This window comes from Schistocerca gregaria, chromosome 2 (assembly GCF_023897955.1).
Source record: "Schistocerca gregaria isolate iqSchGreg1 chromosome 2, iqSchGreg1.2, whole genome shotgun sequence".
NCBI classification, from domain to species: domain Eukaryota; kingdom Metazoa; phylum Arthropoda; class Insecta; order Orthoptera; family Acrididae; genus Schistocerca; species Schistocerca gregaria.
The window spans coordinates 85820871-85844355 of NC_064921.1; the positions used below are offsets into that span (position 1 = coordinate 85820871).

Genomic DNA, 23485 nt, shown 5'->3' on the forward strand with positions numbered 1-23485 from the left:
AGGTTAGTTAGGTTTAAGTAGTTCTAAGTTGTAGGGGACTGATGACCAAAGATGTTAAGTCCCATAGGGCTCAGAGCCACTTTGTAAAATTACTGAAAGGTGGTATTTATGACTCGACCCGAAGACTACTCATAATTTCTGAGTGGCAGTCTTAACTCTCATGCGATTTTATTCCTGTCCCATACACAACATATTCTATTCAGCTGTGGGTACTGATGTCCGAATCAACTACGAGCAAAGGCGTCGCCAGTGTACGAACACCTGATTTGTAGATACGCGGTGTAGCCTCTCGAGTACCAACTGCGTTATCAGAAATGAGTTGCACCGACGCCTGATAACTCATCGGCCGCAGTTGCGCTGTGTTGCACAGATAGGAGGCAACATTCCAGCGGCGTATATCCGGGCGAACGCCGCTGCGCCTAGCCCAGTAACGGGCGTGCCGCCGGACATTACGTGACTACTGTGCACACGTCACGGACACGGCCATGGAGAGGTACAGGGGACGCGTCGCCGTGGTGACGGGAGCCAGCCAGGGTGTGAGCGCCGCCGTGGCGCGACGGCTGCTGCGGCAGGGCTTCACCGTCGTGGGTCTGGCCAGGAGGCCGGACAAGGTCAAGGTGAGTCCGGGCTCCACCAGCACATGGTCCTTTTGCGTCCGCACGCTCAGAGTGCTAATCAGCTGGATCAAGTGAGTTTACATCAGGCCGTCGTGTCCCACGGAAGGAACTGACGTTATTAGGAAAACCACTACTCTACTTTAACCAGATATAGCCAACCCTGGTTCTACGATATTCCCAAACCCCGGCAAAAACATGATAGTGGCGCCGCCCTCCCACTCAAGCGTTTGAGATAGGAAGTCAAAAATTTAAAAAAAAACGATTTTTGAAAAATATGCTCAACTTGTAGGGCACATCTGTCTCAACGGTATGATATATAAAACATATACAGGGGATAGGCAAGATAATATGAACACCTGTACTTACTTGGGAATGGTTTATTTAACAAGTGGCTGGACCGCAATTTACCCCATATACAGCTGCGATTCTTCTTTGAATACTGGTTTTGTATCCCGCCTGGATAAGCGGTGCGTGGACCTATTCCTGTGAACTGCTTCTGTAATATAGTGAATCGGAGCAGGAGACGTGAAGCACTTCGGTACTGCACGTAACTTTAATAATGCTTAACCGTAGGAATGAAACAATCAAAATCGTAGGCTTCTTTTGGAAATAACGAAAACATTGACTCGTCGGATCATACGACGTGTTTCCACTTACCAGCATTTTTGCTCCTGATACCATGTTTTGCGCTTCTTTGCCTTGGTTGTCATCACTAAACGTTTCGGTACAGCAGCTCGTCCACGAATATTTGTTTTATGAAGTTCTCGACGGACAGCGTCAATAGATGCGGAGGTCTCGAAAACAGCTATTGACCTCTCCAGTCACTTTAGCAGCCGTACTTTCGTGTTTTGACACAATCCATGTTGGCGTATGACGATCGCTGTCATTTAGATTTGATTTGCACCCACTATTACGTTTACACGATGATTTCTTTCCATGTTTTGCGTAGGCTGTCATGACTGTTGAAACAGTTGCTCTTGAAACATGGTCGCAGGTTCGAATCCTGCCTCGGGCATGGATGTGTGTGATGTCCTTAGGTTAGTTAGGTTTAAGTAGTTCTAAGTTCTAGGGGACTAATGACCACAGCAGTTGAGTCCCATAGTGCTCAGAGCCATTTGAACCATCTTGAAACATTCAGTAAGTTCGCTGTCTCGGGTACTGATGCTCCAGCTGATCAGGCCCCCACAACCTTTGGAGCTCTGTCAGGCCTTTCATTGCACGTCGACATCGTCCTCTAAATACAAACACGAAGTGTGCACTACTCGTAAACAGCCTGCACTGATACCTACTCCGTACTGAGCACGCACAGTCCAGCGCGACACGTGTGTTACGTGCGTTGTTGACCATCAAACACAGCCATCCCATTGTTACTACTATTCACATTATTTTAACTATCCCCTAAATGTTCGAGGAAATATACATATTATATCCAGAATGAGGTTTTCACTCTGCAGCGGAGTGTGCGCTGATATGAACCTTCCAAACTTTACAGAAGCTCTCCGTGCAGGAGGAAGGTTGGAGGCGGATACTGGCAGAAGTAAAGTTGTGAGTACCGGGCGTGAGTCGAGCTTCAGTAGCTCAGATGGTAGAGCACTTGCCCGCGAAAGGCAAAGGTCCCGAGTTCGAGTCTCGGTCGGGCACACAGTTTTAATCTGCCAGGAAGTTTCATATCAGCGCACACTCCGCTGCAGAGTGAAAATCTCATTCTGGAAACATGCCCCAGGCTGTGGCTAAGCCATGTCTCCGCAATATCCTTTCTTTCTGGAGTGCTAGTTCTGCAGGTTCGCGAGAGAGCTTCTGTAAAGTTTGGAAGGTAGGAGGCGGATACTGGCAGAAGTAAAGCTATGAGTACCGGGCGTGAGTCGTGCTTCGGTAGCTCAGATGGTAGAGCACTTGCCCGCGAAAGGCAAAGGTCCCGAGTTCGAGTCTCGGTCGAGCACACAGTTTTAATCTGCCAGGAAGTTTCATACATATTATTTGTTCTCAAGTGTGCCAATATGCAGAGCCGCGCCCCTTCACACAGTATTCTTCTATCGCACGACAATGTATTTCGCTCTGTAGAATTCATAAGTGTACATTTTGTAATGGAGGCCGTCGACACTGTATTGAGACCGGTGGACATTAGGGTGTGCTGTAGTGCCTATGTTGCTCGCAGTCGGTCGGTTTGTCATTGTAACTCCCCTAAAACAAGCTCAATTAATACTGGGTAGGATTTTTTGTGACCGAGAGAATAAGAACTTTTCAGAAAATTTGCGCTCTTTACTGGCTATTAGCTTATAACTTTCTCTTCTGTGTGACGTAAAATTAAATAAAAGAAACATAAAACAACCAAAAAGTAGACATTTCTTCAATCCTTAGGTCCATCGAAAAGAAGTGGTTGTACGAAACTTTTACATAAATTTGGAATCACCATACTCTTCCATGTATTTTGTGTGAAGTCCCCGTTTCTTCTCCTTCCTCGAACTAAAAAACAATCTCATCATCACTAATTCTGTAACTAGTCCTGTCATTCTCAAAACTAATTCTCCGGTTATCTTCAATAACCCTGGCAGAATCGCCGTTTTACTTATCCCGCATATATTCCCCGGTTAGGCGTTATTAGGTATTCGTTCAATGCATTTCCCACGCTATTCCGAGACCAGAATATAAGAGACTGCTAATCGGGCACTGTACAACTGGCCCTTAGTCGTGTAGCGATCTGGCAAAAATTTTCTGTCAAAATTTCATTTTTTTGGGTATGTAATCTTTCTTACCTGTTATGTATGTTAGTCGTTTATTTACACTCTGGTAGTCTGAATCTTTGGTCTTCGCTAATAACAATGCATATCATTCGCACACCCAGACAACCACATAAACAAACAACGGTTGGTATTCACCCGTTCAAGTTTATTCGGCTCAGCTCTTATAGCCCCGTCCCCTTTTGTCCGCGGGAAGGTTTTTTAATCTCTTGATACGACCCGGATTCCCTGGCATAGACATTCTGTATACTACGCACGCATCCAAAAATCAATGATACGTTCAGAAATGAAATTAGAATGTGTTCAAAAATGTTCACAAACCAAGAGCTATGCCTTTCAAAATCAAATGAATATCGATAGACCAGCGTGCGCTGGACGCTAAGTGGTTTGTGAAACAAGGTTTTTGTCTTCGAGAATATGCCTTTTTCGCCTCGCCCTCTGCCGCCCGGGGCAAAAACCCAGGTTTTTCCCCCTCCCTAGATCTGGGTTTGTTACTGCATGAAGCACCAGTCCACTCTTAATTAAATTCTGCGAACATACATTTGTATTCGTATAGGTGTAGGTATAGCTGCATCAAACCAGTCTTCGGACTGAAGACCACAACAATAACAGGTTCCGCCTTGAGCCAGCACAACTTTTTTCTTGTTTTCCACACACACACACACACACACACGTTTCGCTGGATTCACACCGTCAGTGTATTTTTTGCTTGTTCTCTATTAAACAACAAATAACATTTCATTATCTCAATATACAGAATTAAATTTTTAAGTACAATTTTGACCAAAAAAAAAAAAAAAAGACACGTTGTTACCACATACTGTGGCTTCTACGGTTTGCAGTACTTTGCGTTATAGCTGTTTTTCTTTCCCAGTTTGCCATCTGCAACAACACACAACAGAATGTAAAAATCATTTTTACATCGAGAATTTTTATATTCTGTGCGTATTCTCTATGTCTATGTGTGAGTGCGTGTGTTTGTGTGTCACTGTGTGTGTCAGTAAGTGACTAAATAAGTCTGTAACGGTGAGTGTGTCGAGAGAGATTTGTGCGAGCGCGTGTGTTTTTAGATCTGAATAGCCTGACAGTTGAGGGCAGAGAACGGACTTACATTGCAAAGAGCTGTGCTTTCTTTTAATATTTCCTTCTGCTATACCTATCTGTACTTGTTAGTTTTCGTCAGTTATTAGTTTCCGAGGGGGCCTGTCGCCTCATTTGAGAATTTTCACGTTAGCTGCAGCAACAGTCCTCTACAGAAACAAATAATCGAACAAAACCACCAAATACAGAAAGCCAAAGGAAAGGAAATAAGACATAGCTGTGTCCAATACAATTCTGTTCTCTGCCCTCAAAGAGCTGTCAAACAACCCAAATACACACACACACACACACACACACACACACACACATCTCAAATCCTAAGGACAAAACAAGATTCACAATTCTCACCAGAACACCGCTTAATTTGTTCGTCATCGTTCTGCCGTACTTTGTAAACCTGGCGCAGTGCCAGTTTAAAGCGCAGTTTCACAATCAAGGCAAATTGGAAACCTCTTGGTTGATTTGGGGGAGGAGACCAAACAGCGAGGTCATCGGTCCCATCGGATTAGGGAAGGAAATCGCCATGCCCGTTTCAAAGAAACCATCCAGGCATTTGCCTGAAGCTATTTATGAAAATTACGGGAAACCTAAATCAGGATGTCCTCCCGAATGCGAGTCCAGTGTAATAACCACAACGCCACCTCGCTCGGTTGGAAACTTGTATTACTAATAATAAATATATTATTGCATACATATAAACAAATCCACACAGACACAGATCATTCACTCAGTATAAAATAAGTTTATCCAAAAACAGTCTAACGTTCTGACTTTCTCTCATTCAACGTTTTCGATGTAATTTTTTTAACACTGCATCTCTCCTTAACCGATTGATCCTGTTACCTACCCACGTGTATGCTACTCATTTACAAGTGACCAGGTAATGCAAAAGAACTTTCATCCAGTAACATTAGCAAACATATTAATGATAGACATAATCATCTCATTAATGATAAGCATAATCATGACAAAACATCATTGTTTTGCTTTCAAAGCTCCTTAGGTTTATGAATAACGTTATTTTCCTGTGTTAATACAATACAGAGTGTAAAGGGTATCAGTGCAAATATTTGTATATGTGAGACCTTAATATGCGTACACATTGGTCTGTTGGTTGTTTTTTCTCTATGTCACACACTTGACAACCTGATGTTTTCTGAACGGTCGTACTGCTCCACTAAGTGGACTAGACTACGCCTGTCAGTGCAGACTAATCTTTCTGCGTCAACATTTCATATTTAAACACCTGATCTGGTGCCCAGAGAAAAGTAAGCATTAATGGTTTGCTCTTGCCACATGTACTTGGAGGTAATACACAATTTAAAAGCATTGCACCTGTAATAGCTACAATTATTACTGCAAATGGGGTAAATGTTGGAGTAATGTTGTTCACTATACCGTCCTCAGTCACCAATAGAAATATGAGCACTTATACGTTGTACACCCTAGATTAGATTAGATTAGTTTCAGTTTTTCGTTCCAGAGATCCGTGCTGCGGAGATCCTCGTGGATGTGGAACATGTCTTTTTTTTGTTTTTCTAAAGCTGAAATAACAGTACTAATAGTATGAATATATATAATACATCATTCGGTTCTATTAAAAAATTCGTCAATGGAGTAGAAGGAGTTGGCAACCAATAAGTCTTTCAGGCTCCTTTTAAACTGATCTTTATTTGTTACTAATTTTTTTATGTTTGCTGGCAAATTATTGAAGATGAATGTCCCTGAGTAGTGGACCCCTTTTTGAACTAAAGTAAGTGCTTTTAAGTCCTTGTGCAGATCATTTTTGTTCCTGGCATTGTGTGTATGAACTGAGCTGTTTGTTGGAAAAAGAGATATTATTTAGGACAAATTTCATTAAGGAAGACAATAATTGTTTTATTATTCTCACATCGCAGTCACGAAGCTTATCGCACCATTCCATCACGTAAAATTACTTTTATGTTATTTGTTGTTGTATGCTCAGTGTCGTTGTTTCTGTCACAGTCCCGAGAATTTTATTTCATTTTACGCTAAAAAAAGGTTACCTTTAAGTTAAAGAATGCCACACGACAAGCCAGTCATCAAGCAACCAATAAGAATTGGTTCTCGGATACTTTTGCTTTTTCTCAAGACTCAACGCTCACCGTCCCTCACCACCTCAGTTTTTGCTTTCATATTACATTCTCGTACAGTAATATACCTCTTCTCAGCATTATGAAAACTTATCGCTACTTCTTGTAAATGTTTGTTGACTACGTGTTTGTATTATATAAGGCGCTGGAACTGAAAGAGGCCCCAGGTAAACTGCACGCCATTCAGACAGACATCAGCAGCGAAGACAGCATTCTGTCTGCTTTCAAATGGATCGAGGACAACCTGGGCGGAGTCGACGTGCTGGTCAACAACGCAGCCGTCTTCCCTGCGGCCCCCGTAGCATGTAAGATACGAGAATTATCTGTTTATCTAAGTTTGACAGCAACTCTTAAACATGGAGGTGTCTGAACTACACATAAATTTCGGAAGTAATTGTAGACCGCATCATATTTCATGTTGTATAAATAAAACTTCAACAGCGATTTCCTCTGAAACTAGGGGCCCTCGCATGAAACTGTGCTAGCCAGCCATTTGTGACAGGGACCTCTACAAAACACCTAAGATTCATTATGTCCGTGATTAAGAGGTGTGATGGTCCACTTGTGACTATCGTAACTTTTCTCATGGATAGTTACTGGAAGGCGACAGATATGATGGACATATTCCGTAAGGAAAGAAAGTGATTAACTTATCGGAGCGGTATTCAGGAGAGCAAATTGTTCAAATCCACTCTCGTCCAACACGAATTAAGTTTCTCTCGTTTTCTTCAGGATCATTTGGGGCGAGTGCTTCGATTATTCCTTCGAAAACGCCGCGAGAAATTTGCTGTCCCATTCATCTAATCTAAAATTCGTCTCCGAGAGCGTTTGTCGAAAGTACAGTGCAAATTTCTGTATTTGGAAATAAGGTTGCCTTAACAACAAGCGAGATATGTCACCTGATCCCATCAGTGTAAATTTCCGAGGATTTCGCAACAACTAAAAGACAAGTCGCCAAAATCACCATGGTCAGCCATTTGCAATACCATCTGTATCGATATTTTATTTTATTTTATTCGCCATACAGATATTCAATAAAGTCTTATGTCCCTTCAAGCAACCTAAAGACGCTTAATTTCTCTCTGAGTTATGCGAACAACATTTTCCACTCCTAATGCTTATCGTTTGATTGATGATGTGCTTTCTTCTTTCTTGTATAACCAGCTGGCGAGACGGAGGACTGGAAGCGAATCCTGGAGGTGAACGTGTTGGGTCTGAGCGTCTGCACCAGGGAGGCCGTGCAGGACATGCTGAGCAGGGGCGTCGACGACGGCTTCATTGTGCACATAGGCAGGTCGGTACCTGTAAAGGACTTAATGCTCTTCCTACACCTACCTCTACATGAATACTCTGTAGTTCACAATTAAGTGCCTGACAGAGGATTCATCGAACCACCTTCAAACACCTTCTCTACTGCTCCACTCTCCAACAGTGCGCGGGAAGAACGTACACTTATATCTTTTATGATGATCATTTCTCCTCATGCACGTTGGTGCCAACAAAATATTTTCTCATTCGTAGGAGAGAGTTGGCGATTGAATTTTCATGAGAAGATCCAACCTTAACGAAAAACGCCTTTGTTTTATTGTTTGCCATCCCCATTGGTGTATCATATCCGTAGCACTCTCTCTCCTACTTCGCTATAGTAAAAAAAACGAGCTGCCTTTGTTTGAACTTTTTCGATGTTCTCCGTCAGTCTTATCACACGCAGATCCCACAGCACGCAGCAGTACTCCAGAAGACAACGAAGAAGAATAATATCGGCAGCCTCTTTATTAGACCTGTAGTATTTTATAAGTGTTCTGGCAATACATCGCAGTCTTTGGTTCGCTTTCCCCACGACACTATCTGATGGTTCGAATTTAAGTTATTCGTAATTGTAATTCCTAAGTATTTAGTGGAAATCACAGCCCTTACATTCTACATCTGCGTCTATACACACACACCACAATCCAATGTATTGTGCGTGGCGGAGGGCACCTTGTACCACTACTAGCCATTTTCTTTTCTCTTACACTCCCGAACAGACCGAAAGGAAAACGACTCTCTGTAAGCCCTTACTTCTCTTATCTTACCTTCGTCGTCCTCACTCGAAGTGTACGTTGACGGCAGTGAAATTGTTCCGCAGTTAGCCTCAAATACCGATTCTCTAAATTTTGCCAATAGTACTTCGGGAAAAGCTTCTTCCCTCCATAGACTTCCATTTGAGTTCACGAAGCATATCCGTAATACTTGCATGTTGACCGAACCTACCGGTAACAAATCTAAGGGCCCACCTCTCAATTGCTTCGATGTCTTCCTTTAATCCGACCTGGTGCGGGTCCCAAATACTCGTACTCCACTGTGTGTCGCACTAGTTTCTACGTGCATTTTACAAATGAACCACACTTTCCTAAAATTCTCCTAGTAAACCGAGTCGACCATTTGCCTCACCTATTACGGTCCTTACATACTAATTCCATTTCATATTGCTTTGTGACGTTACGTGTAGATATTTAATAGATGTGATTGTGTCAAGCAACACACTTCTAATACTGTTTCCCAACATTATGGGTTTGTTTTTTCCGACTCATTTGCATTAACTTACATTTTTCCCACATTTAGAGCTAGAGCTGCCATTCATCAGACCGACCAAAAATGTCGTCTAAGTAATCTTGTATCCTCTTATAGTCACTCAACTACGACACCTCACCACACACCACACCATAATAAGCAAACAGCCCCAGACTGCTGCTTACCCTATTCGCCAGGTCATTTACGTATATAGAGAATAACAGACGTCCTAGCCGGCCGCTGTGGCCAAGCCGTTCTAAGCGCTTCAGTCAGGAACCGTTCGACCGCTACGGTCGCAGGTTCGAATCCTGCCTCGGGCATGGATGTGTGCGATGTCCTTAGGTTAGTTAGGTTTAAGTAGTTCCAAGTTCTAGGGGACTGATGACCTCAGCAGTTAAGTCCCATAGTGCTCAGAGCCATTTGAACCAAATGAACAGGCGTCCTATCTCATTTCCCTGGGGCACTCCTGACGATACCCTTGTCTCTGATGATCACTCGCCGTCGACGACAACATACTGGGCTCTACTACTTAACGAGTCTTTGAGCCACTCACATACCTGGGAACCTGTTCAGTATGCTAGTACCTTCATTAACATCCGGCAGTATGGCACCGCGTCAAAAGCTTTACGAAAATCTAGCAATATGAAATCCACCTGATGCCCTTCATCCATGATTCACATAAGCTCATGTGACGAAAGGACAATCTGAGTTCACATTTGTGTGATTTATCGCGTAACTGAAAATTAGCGGGTTCATTTTAGTACTCGTGTACATTTTTAATTATTTAGAGTCAGTGATAAACAGATACGTTGTCCTAATCATTTTGTAATTGATTTTGATCATCGACTTTACAAGACGATGAATAGCAGTATCCTCAGCAAACAATGTGAGAGAGCTGCTCCTATTGTCTCCTTTATCACTTATATAGACCCGGAACAGTGGAGGGCCTATGACCCATCCTTCAAGAACGCCACATAATACACTCATGTATAACATTCTGCGTGGTGTTTGTTTGTTCTATATCGCGTCTCCCTACCACTTCCGAGCAACGATGCTCTGAGTTGTTTTTTAGGGAACTGACTAGCTTGAACCTGGGACCTATTGCTGGTAAGGAGACGCCAGACCACACATGACATGTAGAGTTCAGAACAGTTCAGCGAGACTAGCGATGATATAACCAAATACTTAATGATTTCAGCGTCAGATCCACTGCACTCCCTGAAAAATAATCTTAATACTAACTAAATTTAGTGGAAGGGGTTCAAGGCTTTCCTATTTTTAGTTAGATGGTAAAATAACGTCGAAAAAGCAATTAAGTTTACCATTGGAAATTTTATTCTACTCACAAAACATTGTTTATAAATTGCACTATTGATAATACAGGATGGTAAAAACCAACTGCGTTCAACAAAAATGTGAAAGAATATTCCCTGAGTGGGTTTCCAAGTTCTACAATGGATCGAAGGATGACTTATGCCATATCACACCTATAATCTAGGTTTAAATGAAGTTTCACAAACGAGAAAACTATCAAAATGGCCTACAGTAACCCTCAATTACCTTTAATTATTTATGTAACTTGTCGTAAATTACAGTGGATGATATGGCTTCTCAATAACTATGTAACAGAAAAATCATCGCGTTTCAGATTTTTTACTTCAAGTGGCAAATATGAACACCATAAGCTTTAATTGACGATCGACACTAGTATTACGCAAAAAGGGGGGGGGGGGGTGTAACAGATAAGACTTCTGCAGTTCTGTGTGAAGCTTTATGCGCTCAAAAATGCTGCATCGCGTGCATTCATTACCTTGTCGGTGTTCGTCAGGGGGCGGCGGGCAACACATCTCCGCTCACCTCGCCGTCTCGGAAGCAACTCTCCACCAACCTCTCCTTACTACAATTTACCGAAGTTGGTTTAAAAAAACTTTCTGGCTGTGTTTCCATCTGACCAATCACGGTCTCAATGTTAACCTTAAGCTCCGCCTACAAAAATTCTGTCTATCCAATGAGAAACGATATACTTTTCGTGGTCGGGCAATGTTTTTAAAGTTTGCAACATAACAGAGACGCGAAAAAGTCTCACGCTAAAACTTGCAGCTGGTGTGGTCCTTTTAGCGTTATCGTAAGATATATACTGTTCTTCTGGAGGGCTCTGTATTTTAACATGGGCTGGATGGTGGTCCTGACGTAACAGAGGCGCGAAAAGGTCTCACACTAAAACTTGCGGCTGGTGTGTGGCCCTTTTTGTGTTATCGCAAGATCTATACTGTTCTTCTGGAGGGCTCTAGCTTTTAACATGGGCTGGGGGGTGGTCTGACGGTTAGCTGGAGTCGTGGGTGTCCGTCCCTTGTCGTAGGGCCTTCTTACTTAACACGGTTCTGCTCTCGGCTTCTGTTCTCGTTTCTCCCCTCGGAACTGCGTCTGTCTCATGGTGGGAAGGTATGACATGCATTTAGGCATTCTTGTGTTAGTCTGAGGTATTCCATTTGTCACTCGTTACTCATGCTACGTTGGTTAATTTAATGTCACGATTTATTTGGAGCTATGTGACAACCTACTGGATTTGCTTATCATGTCAGGGTTTTCATGGAAAGTGTTGGATTTGCCTGACACCTTATGCATGTTCTGAAAAAACAGAACACTTAGAACGACTAGAGGCAGGGCGTTCATACTCACAGGACATGTACATCAGTACACTCTGCAGAAATGATTAGCATTTGAACCATCTCAGCCCACGGGTTCGAGGTCAACATCGACATAACGGTGCAACACCACGCACCGGCAAAATGTGTCTGCGACTCTCAGTGTCGTTATAAGTTGAAGGAAATGGGTCAGTGTGACTTAAGAAGACGTGCAGGATGCCTCGCAGACGTATGCGCCAACCGTAGAGCCTAATCAGTGAGTTTGGCCTGAGAGAGTGTGATGCATCCACCCGTGAAATTGCTACACGTATGGGAGAAAGTGTTTAGGCTGTGGAACGCGTGTGTGCAGAATGGTTCACGGAAAGCCGTAGAACACTACGAGATGAGTTACGTCGCACCAACCAGACCAACCTCCCGAGAAGATCGACACGTCATCCGAATGCCAGTGCAAGAGACATCTGCGTCCTCCTTGGCTCTGGCACAAAAGTGGAACAGTGTAATACGTCGTACATTATCAGAGACTGGAATACTCTCTTTCAAATTCTGAAGGTGGCAGGGGTAAAATACAGGGAGCGAAAGGCTATTTACAATTTACACAGAAGCCAGATGGCAGCTAAAGAGTCGAGGGGCATGAAAGGGAAGCAGTGGTTGGGAAGGGAGTGAGACAGGGTTGTAGCTTATCCCCGATGTTATTCAATCTGTGTATTGAGCAAGTAGTAAAGGAAACAAAAGGAAAATTCGGAGTAAGAATTAAAATCCATGTAGAAGAAATAAAACTTTGAGGTTCGCCGATGACATTGTGATTCTGTCAGAGACAGCAAAGGACCTGGAAGAGCAGCTGCACGGAATGGACAATGTCTTGAAATGAGGATATAAGATGAACATCAACAAAAGCAAAACGAGGATAATGGAATGTAGTCGAATTAAATCGGGTGATGCTGAGGGTATTAGATTAGGAAATGAGACACTTAAAGTAGTAAATGAGTTTTGCTATTTGGGGAGCAAAATAATTGATCATGGTCGAAGTAGAGAGGGTATAAAACGTAGACTGGCAATGGCAAGGAAAGCGTTTCTGAAGAAGAGAAATTTGTTAAGATCGAGTATAGATTTAAGTGTCAGGAAGTCGTTTCTGAAAGTATTTGTATGGAGTGTAGCCTTGTATGGAAGTGAAACATGGACGATAAATAGTTTGGACAAGAAGAGAATAGAAGCTTTCGAAATGTGGTGCTACAGACGAATACTGAAGATTAGATGGGTAGATCACATAACTAATGAGGAGGTATTGAATAGAATTGGGGAGAAGAGAAATTTGTGGCACAACTTGACTAGAAGAAGGGATCGGTTGGTAGAACATATTCTGAGGCATCAAGGGATCACCAATTTAGTACTGTAGGGCAGCGCGGAGGGTAAAAATCGTAGAGGGAGACCAAGAGATGAATACACTAAATAGATTCAGAAGGATGTAGGTTGCAGTAGGTACTGGGAGATGAAGAAGCTTGCACAGGATAGAGTAGCATGGAGAGCTGTCACAAAACAGTCTTCGGACTGAAGACCACAACAACAACAACAATATCAGAGGTGACAGTCCGTCGCCATTTATTATTGCATAGGTTTCGTTCACGTCGTCTACTTCTCCACATCTGGCTTTGACAAATGTACAGAAACATGCTAGATGGCAATGGTGTGTGGAGAGACATCACTGGGAACAGAAATGGCATCAGACAGAACGAACCCAGTTTCTGCCTGTTTGAAAATGGTGGCCGCATTTTAGTTCGCCGCAGACAGAGGGAGCGGCATCCTAGTAACTGCATTTGTACAAGACGTACAGCGCCAATTCAAGACCGTATGGTGTGGGGTGCTTTTGGGTACAACCAGCAATCACGGTTGGTCCGTGTCCAGGGCACGGTGACCAGTGTGACCTACGTGAATGGCATCCTGCGACCCATAGCCATAACATTTCAGCACAACACCCGAGAGGCCACTTTTCAGCATGACAATAGACAATGCATGACCACATGTTGCTGCAAGAACACGTGCATCCTTGCTGTCACAGGATGTGAGCATTTTACGCTGGCCCACCAGATCACGAGACTTGCCGCCAATGGAAAATGTGTGGGATATGGACGGGTGCAGCGCTGTGATCCATTGCCAACCACCACAGGTGAACTTTGGAAGCAGGTGAAGGCAGCAGGGATGGCTATACCACAGGACAGGACAGGATGCCTTACACGCGTCGGTGCCATCACGCATAGATCAAGTTATCACGGCCCATGGCGGACCCTGTACCTACTTGGCAATAGGACATATACTGAATCGAGGTGACTAAAATGTTCATCATTTCTCCAGAACATGCTAACCTACACGTCCTCCGCACATGAACGTCCTATCTCTAGTTATTCAATGCGTTCTGCTATTTTTTTCCGGAAGATGAGTGTACTTCTGTTTTACTCGATTGGTTTCCGCCAATTATTACGAACTACGACATTTCTGACAGGAAATCACGAATCGAGTCGCACAATGAGACGATGCTCCATAGATACGCAGTTTGATTAGAAATCACTTGTGAGGGACGGTGTCAAAAAGCTTCTGGAAATTTGAAAATATGGAATCAGCTTGACATCCCTTGTCGATAGTACTCAGTACTTCGTGAGATTAAAGAGCTGGTCATGTTTCACATGAACGGTATTTTCATAATGTGTTGGCTATTTGTCAATGAATCGTTTTCTTCGACGTCATTCATAATGTTCGAACACAGCACATGTTCGAAAATCCTACTGCAAAGCAACGTTAGTGATATTGGTCCGTAATACACTGGATTACTCTTGTTCCTTTCTTGAGTATTGGAGTGACCTGTGCAATGTTCCAGTCTTTAGGAACGTATCTTTCGAAGGCCGAGCGGCTATATATGAATGCTAGGAATGGATCTATTGGATCAGAAAACTCAGAAGGGAATCGGTATATAATCTGGATCTAAGGCGTTGCCTTTATTAAGTGATTTAAGCTGTTTCGCTACACCGAGGATATCTGCGTATAAGTTACTCATGTGTGCATTTGTTCTTGGAACGAATTCTGGAACATTAATTTCTTCTGGCGCAGAAGTATTGGAAGATCGTCCTTAATAACTCTGCTTTGTGGCAGTGTCATAAGTAACATCGACATTGATATGGTGCAGTGAAGGTATTGGCTGCGTCTTGCCGCTCGTGTGCTTTACGTACGACCAGAATCTCTTTGCATTTTATGCCAGATTATGAGACCAAGTTTCGTTATGTGAACTATTAAAAACACTGAAGTTCGCGCTGGGGATTTTGCGTTCGTCCAAAATCGACATGCCTTTTTCGTTGCTTCTGCAACAGTGTTCTGATCTATTTGTGTACCACGCGGAATCACTACCATCTCTTATTAATTTATACGGTATATAGCTCTCAAGTGCTGTCGATACTATTTCTTTGGATGCAAACCACATCTGGTCCATGCTTATATAGTCAGACTGAAAGAAGTGGAGATTGTTTCTGAGGAAGACAGCAAGTGAACTTTAATTTCAAAAAATGGTTCAAATGGCTCTGAGCACTATGGGACTCAACTGCTGTGGTCATCAGTCCCCTAGAACTTAGAACTACTTAAACCTAACTAACCTAAAGACATCACACACATTCATGCCCGAGGCAGGATTCGAACCTGCGACCGTAGCCGTCGCACGGTTCCGGACTGCGCGCCTAGAACCGCGAGACCACCGCGGCCGGCGAACTTTTATTTGCTTTTTTAAATAGATATATTTTATTTTATTTTTGGTGGATTTGGATGCTTCGATATCCAGTCTGGCTACAACGACCTTGCGGTCAATATTCTCTGCATCCTTCATGACGCTCCGAATGTGTTCAGTGTTACATAACAACAAGTTACAGGGCACTACATCCGCGTGGCGAAGCAATGCGAGGGACACTCGTTCTCCACAGCTTTCCACAAGCTTCGAAATCGCTCGACTGGAAGTTCTCTCACTCGCAACTGCGTGGGCGAGCACTCGCCCATACCGATCCAACTGGCACAAGGCATTGTACATGGCGAAAGACACACGGCGGTTAGCTACGTCACAACACTGCGCGAAGTGTAGTGGGGTGCAAGGGACGCTCATCACGCATGCATAATCTGCAACTTCACAACCTATTCGCAATCAGGACACAAGGAATTAAAAACATTAGCTATCAGTGGATAATGATTTTTAACAAAAGGGGAAAATTGAAAATTTGCGCCAGATCGAGATTCGAACCCAGTCTCCTGTTTACTAGGTCGATGCTCTCACCCCTGCGCCACCTCGACCGGGAGGTCACCACAACCATTAGATGCAAATTCTCAACTTATACCACACACCAATGATGCTTAGTAAGCAGGAGTCCTGGGATCGAATCCCAGTCTGGCACAAATTTTCAGCTTGCCCCATTTATATGAATCAATGCCCCCTGGCAGCTAATGCCTTTAATTCCTTTGTGTCTTGATCTGCAGTGACAGCAGGATTAAAATGTCCAAAAAACAGATACGACATATAAGAGGTGCGACAATAAAGTAATGAGACTGATTTTCTTTGCAAGATGTGGCAACCCTGCAGGCTTGCGTAGGCACAATATCTTTGACCTTGGTCTATAAGCTGCTTCCAGTCCAAGCGGCACATTGATGCAAGTGCTCAGTCTTGAGTTCTGCTTTATTAAGTTAACCCATGTTTGTGTCTCTCGTCACGGAAATGGAACCGCATAATATTGTGCAACGATGCCCCATTTCTTTTTGTGTTAAATTGGGTGAAAACGCAACGACAACTTACGGTAAGCTTCAGAAGGCTTTTGGAGAGGAGGTTATGTGAAGAGCTCAAGTTTTTCATTGGCAGAAAATGTTTAGTGAAGACAGAACGAATGTTGAAGATGAAGACCGCAGTGGACGAACATCAACCTCACGGACATATGTCAACTTGGCCAGGGTGAGTGAACTTGTACGATCTGATCGAAGACTATCCGTGAAAATGATTGCAGAAGAACTGAACATCAATCGATAAACGGTTCATCTAACAACAACTCAAGATCTTGGTATGATAAAGATTTGTGCAAAAATGGTCCCCAAAATATCTCACACTGCAACAGCGAGAAACACGGAAAAAATGTGGCAGCCGATCTATTAGTGCAAACTGAAATCAATCCATAATTGTTGACCCGTTTTATCGCTGGTGATGAAAGTTGGTTTTTTCAGTGCGACCCAGAGACAAAACGCCAAAGTTCGCAATGGTGCTCAAAGGGATCACCCAGACCGAAAAAAGCTCACATGTCAAAGTCAAAAGTGAAATGCATGCTTGTGTGCTTTTTTATTCCAAGGGAAATGTTTATAATGAGTGGGTGCCTCTTGGACAAACAGTTAACCAATATTACTACAAAGAAATTTTATAAAGACTTCGTAAAAGAGTTCTTCGTGTCTGTGCCAACATTTCTGATAGTTGGACTCTCCATCACGGTAATGCGCCATCCCATTCTGCTCTGTTAGTACAGCAATTTTTAACTTCAAAGCAAATTTCAGTACTACCACAGCCTCCTTATTCACCAGATATCGATCCATGCGACTTTTTTATATTTCCAAGAGTCAAAAGGGCGGTCAAGAGACACCATTTTCAAACCACACAAGATGTCCAAAGAGCTGTGGCGAGGGTCTTCGAGGATATTACAGAAGATGCGTTCCAGAAATGTTATAATCAATGGCAGAGGCGCTGGAAAAAGCGTGTGTAATCAGAAGGGGGCTACTTTGAAGGAGACGACACTAAAGCTGACTAAATCGGTAAGCACTTTTTTTCATTACTTTATTGTCGCACCTCGTATACTCGCAGTCAGGCACAGCCGAAGGCGTGCCATGTGGCCACACGCGCTCAGCAGGCGTATGTGCCATTACGCAAGGAAGTGTCGGTCACCTTCACCAACTTCCGCTAAGCAACGTGAAATTTACTCGCCCTCTCTCTCACGCAGCGCAGCCGAGTGAAGATCACACGAATAGGTCACATACGCGCAGTCCTTCAGGAAGGGTGACGGAAGCCAACCTCGTGACTTTTATGAAGTCCTGTCGTGCTGACCACCAAATGTGACGAGTCGATTAGGATATACAGGGTTATTAACATTTTAAGACTACCAAGCGATCCAAAAGGCGCCGAGACAAGTAATTTAACATAAATAATGGGACCTCAAAAGTCGTGAAATGTCTCAAAAATGGCTGACAATGACAAGTGGAATGATCAGCTGCGGAGTGCTCTGATATTGCTTTTAAAAATGACATAAAACTGATTTATTAAAAATGGAGTCATATTTAGTAATATTACGAAATATGATTATATTTTTAATAAATACGTGGTGAGATCGAGACTGAATTTTAAAAAGACAAATTACTTTAAAAAATCTTTCATAATAACAACAGAATTTTCATTATCAATTATGATAATGTTTGGTTTGTGAGGCGCTCAACAGTGCGGCCATCAGCTCCCCTACAAAGTCCTAATTTTTACGAAGTCCATTGGGGACAACACAAATACCCAGTCCCCAGGCATAGAAAAATCCCCAACCTGTCCGGGAATCGAACCCGGCACTTCGTGAACCAGAGGTAGCAACGCTAGCTGCGGACTTCGTTATCAGTGTCAACATTATTCATATTACTTCATCTATGTAAATATTGTCTCGCTCTGTCTTTCAGTCTGACCCTTTAGCGATCTCCTCCTGGGCATAGCCTAAAATAAATACAGTTTCCATATAATAAGGAAAGTCGGATGACTTAGTTATTCAAAATGAAGAAATTAAAAATTAGGAACTTACTTCAAATTTTCTGGCAACATTGGCAAATGACCAATAAGTTCCTCTTACAGAAAAGTAAGCGAAATAACAACGCAAATATATAACGGTACTTACGTACATTGTTACTACAATGTTTTGATTTCCAGTGTTGACATCATCGATCTAGCAGTTGTCGCCTGGTATGAGTAGGTGCCCCATATGTATGTGTTACTGTAAATAAACCATATGAATATAAAGGCCCCAAGAATGCTACATCACGAAACATTGTTGCTTTCGTGTGTCATTTCTACCATAGCACTTGATCAGAATGCATGGGCACAAGTTGGTAGCAATCCAATTTTTGATGTTCACGTATTGGAGATTTTAAAGCGTGGCAAAGAAGATATCATCATATTTATGTATACAAAAGCACCATTCCTTTTACCATTCTACGTAACTACGTAATCACGATTTTTACTTTGTACACGTCTATGGCGAAGTACCCTATGAATTATGTAAATTTTATTGGCCTACTTGTACAATTAATACTAAAAATCGATACTTCAATTTTCATATTAACCTGTTAATACACTACTGCCCATTAAAAGTGCTACACCACGAAGATGACGCGCTACAGACGCGAAATTTAACTGACAGGAAGAAAATGCTGTGATATGCAAATGATCAGAGCATTTACACAAGGTTGGCACCTGGGGCGACACCTACAACGTGCTGACATGAGGAAAGTTTCCACCCGATTTCTCATACACAAACAGCAGTTGACCAGCGTTGCCTGGAGAAACGTTGTTATGATGCCTTGTGTAAGGAGGAGAAATGCGTACCATCACGTTCCCGACTTTGACAGTGACTGTTAGCAGAATATGGAATCGGTGGCTTCAGCATGGTAATACGGAACGCCGTGCTGGATCCCAACGGCCTCGTATCACTAGCAGGCATCTTATCCTCATGGCAGTAACGGATCGTGCAGCCACGTCTCGATCCCTGAATCAACAGATGGGGACGTTTGCAAGACAACAACCATCTGCTCGAACATTTCGACGACGTTGGCAGCAGCATGGGCTATCATCTCGGAGACCACGGCTGCGGTTACCCTTGACGCTGCATCACAGACAGGAGCGCCTGCGATGGTGTACTCAACGACGAACCTGGGTGCACGAATGGCAAAACGTCATTGTTTCGGGTGAGTCCAGGTTCTGTTTACAGCACCATGATAGTCGCATCCGTGTTTGGCGACATCGCGGTGAACGCACATTGGAAGTGTGTATTCGTCATCGCCATACTGGCGTATCACCCGGCGTGATGGTATTGGGTGCCACTGGTTACACGTCTCGGCCACCTCTTGTTCGCATTGACGGCACTTTGAACAGTGGACGCTACATTTCCGATGTGTTACGACCCCTGGCTCTACCCTTCATTCGATCCCAGCTGGAAAATGCACGACCGCATGTTGCAGGTCCTGGACGGGCCTTCCTGGATACAGAAAATGTTCGATTGCTGCCCTGGCCAGCACATTCTCCAGATCTCTCACCAATTGAAAACGCCTAGTCAATGGTGGCCGAGCAACTGGCTCGTTACAATACGTCAGCCTCTACTCTTGATGAACTGCGGTATCGTGTTGAAGCTGCATGGGCAGCTGTACCTATACACGCCATCCAAGCTCTGTTTGACTGAATGCCCAGGCGTATCAAGGATGTTATTACGGCCAGAGGTGGTTGTTCTGGGTACTGGTTTCTCAGGAGCTATGCAGCCAAATTGCGTGAAAAAGTAATCACATGTCAGTTCTAGTACAATATATTTGTCCAATGAATACCCGTTTATCATCTGCGTTTCTTCTTGGTGTAGCAATTTTAATGGCCAGTAGTGTATTATGATGAGCGCGATACTTCTTTTAGACAATGTTCATCCAACCAGGGACAACAAAAGAATCTTGCAGAAGGTCCTAGCAGAGAAGTCGAAATGTCGAGTTCTAAAGAGAAAGTCTATAATGGAAAATTTCTATAATGGGCCCAATCGTCCAGAAGATTTCACATCAACGATAACGAAAGCGCCGGCCGGGGTGGCCCAGCGGTTATAGGCGCTTCAGTCTGGAACCGCGCGACCGCTATGGTTGCAGGTTAGAATCCTGCCTTGGGCATGGATGTGTGTGATGTCCTTACATTAGTTAGATTTAAGTAGTTCTAAGTTCTAGGGGACTGATGACCTCAGATGTAAAGTCTCATTGTGCTCAGAGCCATTTGAACCATTGTAAGTAGGCTGTTTAGGTTTTCTTATTGGTAATGCCACGTAGCGCTCTGTATGAAAATCACTGGCTGTGCCGTGTGCAGTCTGTGGCTGGTTTGCATTGTTGTCTGCCATTGTAGTGTTGGGCAGCGGCAGCTGGATGCTAACAGCGCGTAGCGTTGCTCAGTTGGAGGTGAGCCGCCAGCAGTGGTGGATGTGGGGAGAGAGATGGCGGAGTTTTGAAATTTGTAAGACTGGATGTCATGAAGTGCTATATATGTTATGACTTTTGAACACTATTAAGGTAAATACATTGTTTGTTCTCTATCAAAATCTTTCATATGCTAACTATGCCTATCAGTAGTTAGTGCCTTCAGTAGTTTGAATCTTTTATTTAGCTGGCAGTAGTGGCGCTCGCTGTATTGGAGTAGCTTGAGTAACGTAGATTTTTGTGCGGTAAGTGATTTGTGAAACGTATAGGTTAATGTTAGTCAGGGCCATTCTTTCGTAGGGATTTTTGAAAGTCAGATTGCGTTGCGCTAAAAATATTGTGTGTAAGTTTAAGCACAGTCTTGTATAATTTTTCTAAGGGGACTTTTCACCATTTGATAACGAAAGCATGCAGACCTACATACTTTTATGTGCTTGTTAATCTACAAAGTTTGTTTTTCCAGTGACATGGGACACTTGCCGCCATCCAGCACTGACCGAACCATGTACGGTGCCAGCAAGCACGCAGTCAGGGTGCTGCTGGAAGGGCTGAGGAAGGACCTGGTCGCCAGGGGCAGCAAGATACGAGTTGGGGTACGTAGCAGCCGGCTCATGTCGTCTAATGAGGTAGAAGACGACAGAAACGCCGAGGTGGTAATTAGATAGAGAAGAAAATAACAATGCCTTATGTCTGAGATGGCGTAAAATCCTGCGAGCCAGGTGACGGAAAGGTTACAATGACACAAGTTCTCCATTGCTCTCACACAAGCAGTGGAAAAATTAAAGAACCCGCAACATTACCTTAGATGATGACGACTGTGGTCTGAGGGTGTGAAGAGAGAACAAAGTCCAAAAATCAGACTGCTTGTTGAATGATAAAAATATTCAAAGTAAAAGAAAACACTTCAGACTATGTACGGTCGCTTTGACAATTGTGGTCAACATACTGTAGTAAATGCACTGAGGTGACAAAAGTCATGGGATACCGATGTGCATATATCGCGCACACAAAGTATAGAAGGGTAGTGCATTGCCGAAGCTGTCATTTGTACTCAGGTGATTCATGTAAAAAGGTTTCCGATGTGATTATGGCCGCACGACGGGAATTAGCAGACTTTGAACGAGAAATGGTAGTTGGAGATAGAAGCTTTGTAATGTAAAAATATAAAACCAGTGATATGTAAAAAATATACGACAGTCTGCCAATGTAATCGTATTCTTAATGACTCAATAGTAGCGGTTGAAAACACTGTTCTGCAAATAACTCACAAGAATGTTCTTAATAGTGCAATATCTTTTAAGTTAACCCGAGACAGATCAGTAATTAATAAACTAGCTCAGTTCTCGGGGTAGTTACGTAATCGTCCATAGTTAATTGTCCTTTCCTTCTTTACCCAACACGACAGATATTATTCCAGGCTCATGAGAAGTCGTGTGCTTAATGCGCCGGAGAATATTCCACAAGTCTGTTCGATGAAAACTACTGCAATACGTAACTTAGTATCGTGGTTTCGTCTCGAAAAAATGGTTCAAATGGCTCTGAGCACTATGGGACTCAACTGCTGTGGTCATTAGTCCCCTAGAACTTAGAACTACTTAAACCTAACTAACCTGAGGACATCACACACATCCATGTCCGAGGCAGGATTCGAACCTACGACCGTAGCAGACGCACGGTTCCGGACTGCGCGCCTAGAACCGCGAGACCACCGCGGCCGGCATGCGTTTCGTCTCGATTCCCCAATATAAGACAATAAGAGTAGCATCTACAAATGAAATCCTATAATGGAACTGGAATCCTGTGCCCAGACCTTTTCTGCCTGGGATGTTATCTCATTGTATAAAGAAAAGCTGTAAGTAAACATTGTTAAATTATTATCAGCGGCCGCCGGGCTCGTAAGATCTGCAAGAAAGTTAATTGTCCTAACCGGTGGCACGTCTCGTAGATGAGCTAAAAGAAAAAAATGTTAAAAATTTTCTAAGATAGCGCCTAACAATGAAAATTCTTTGTTGCGGCCCATATCTACTTAGGACAATCCAGGTACCAGATTACAAATTGACTGACCGCATACAAAAATTCTTTTGACGAAACAGCCATTATGTTTTTCTGGATTTAAGTACAACTTACTTTATTAGCTGGTACAGCAAGATGAGCTTCACACAAAAACGGCCTCTTAGGTCTGAATCCAAGCAGATAAGATAAGCGAATGACAAAGGAAAGATAGTTCACGCATAGAAGCGCAAGAGTCCATGAAATAACATGTCCATTGTAGTTCTATCTCTTCTTCCTTGGCGGAACTAGCCGGTTCTTTATAAAATTTATCGTAATATGTAGTTTACATATTTTTTAAACCCAAGACCACCCAGGAGAAACAGTACAGCGTGGGACATTCCATTTCTATAATTGTCAGAAAATTCGATATTCCGAGATCTACAGTGTCGAGAATGTGCCGAGAAAGCCACATTTCGAGCATTACCACTCAC

The 23485-nt window shown here is 43.2% G+C and overlaps 1 protein-coding gene across 1 annotated transcript in view; it reads left to right on the plus strand.

Moving 5' to 3' along the window:
• The first annotated feature begins 485 nt into the window (after positions 1–485).
• LOC126336182 (dehydrogenase/reductase SDR family member 11-like) overlaps positions 486–23485 on the plus strand; it is a 40681-nt gene continuing 17681 nt past the window's right edge. Inside the window, exons 1-4 of the mRNA XM_049999688.1 lie at positions 486–617; positions 6713–6875; positions 7735–7864; positions 21466–21595. Coding sequence (XP_049855645.1) covers positions 486–617; positions 6713–6875; positions 7735–7864; positions 21466–21595 — 555 coding nt within the window. The remainder of the gene's footprint in view (positions 618–6712; positions 6876–7734; positions 7865–21465; positions 21596–23485) is intronic.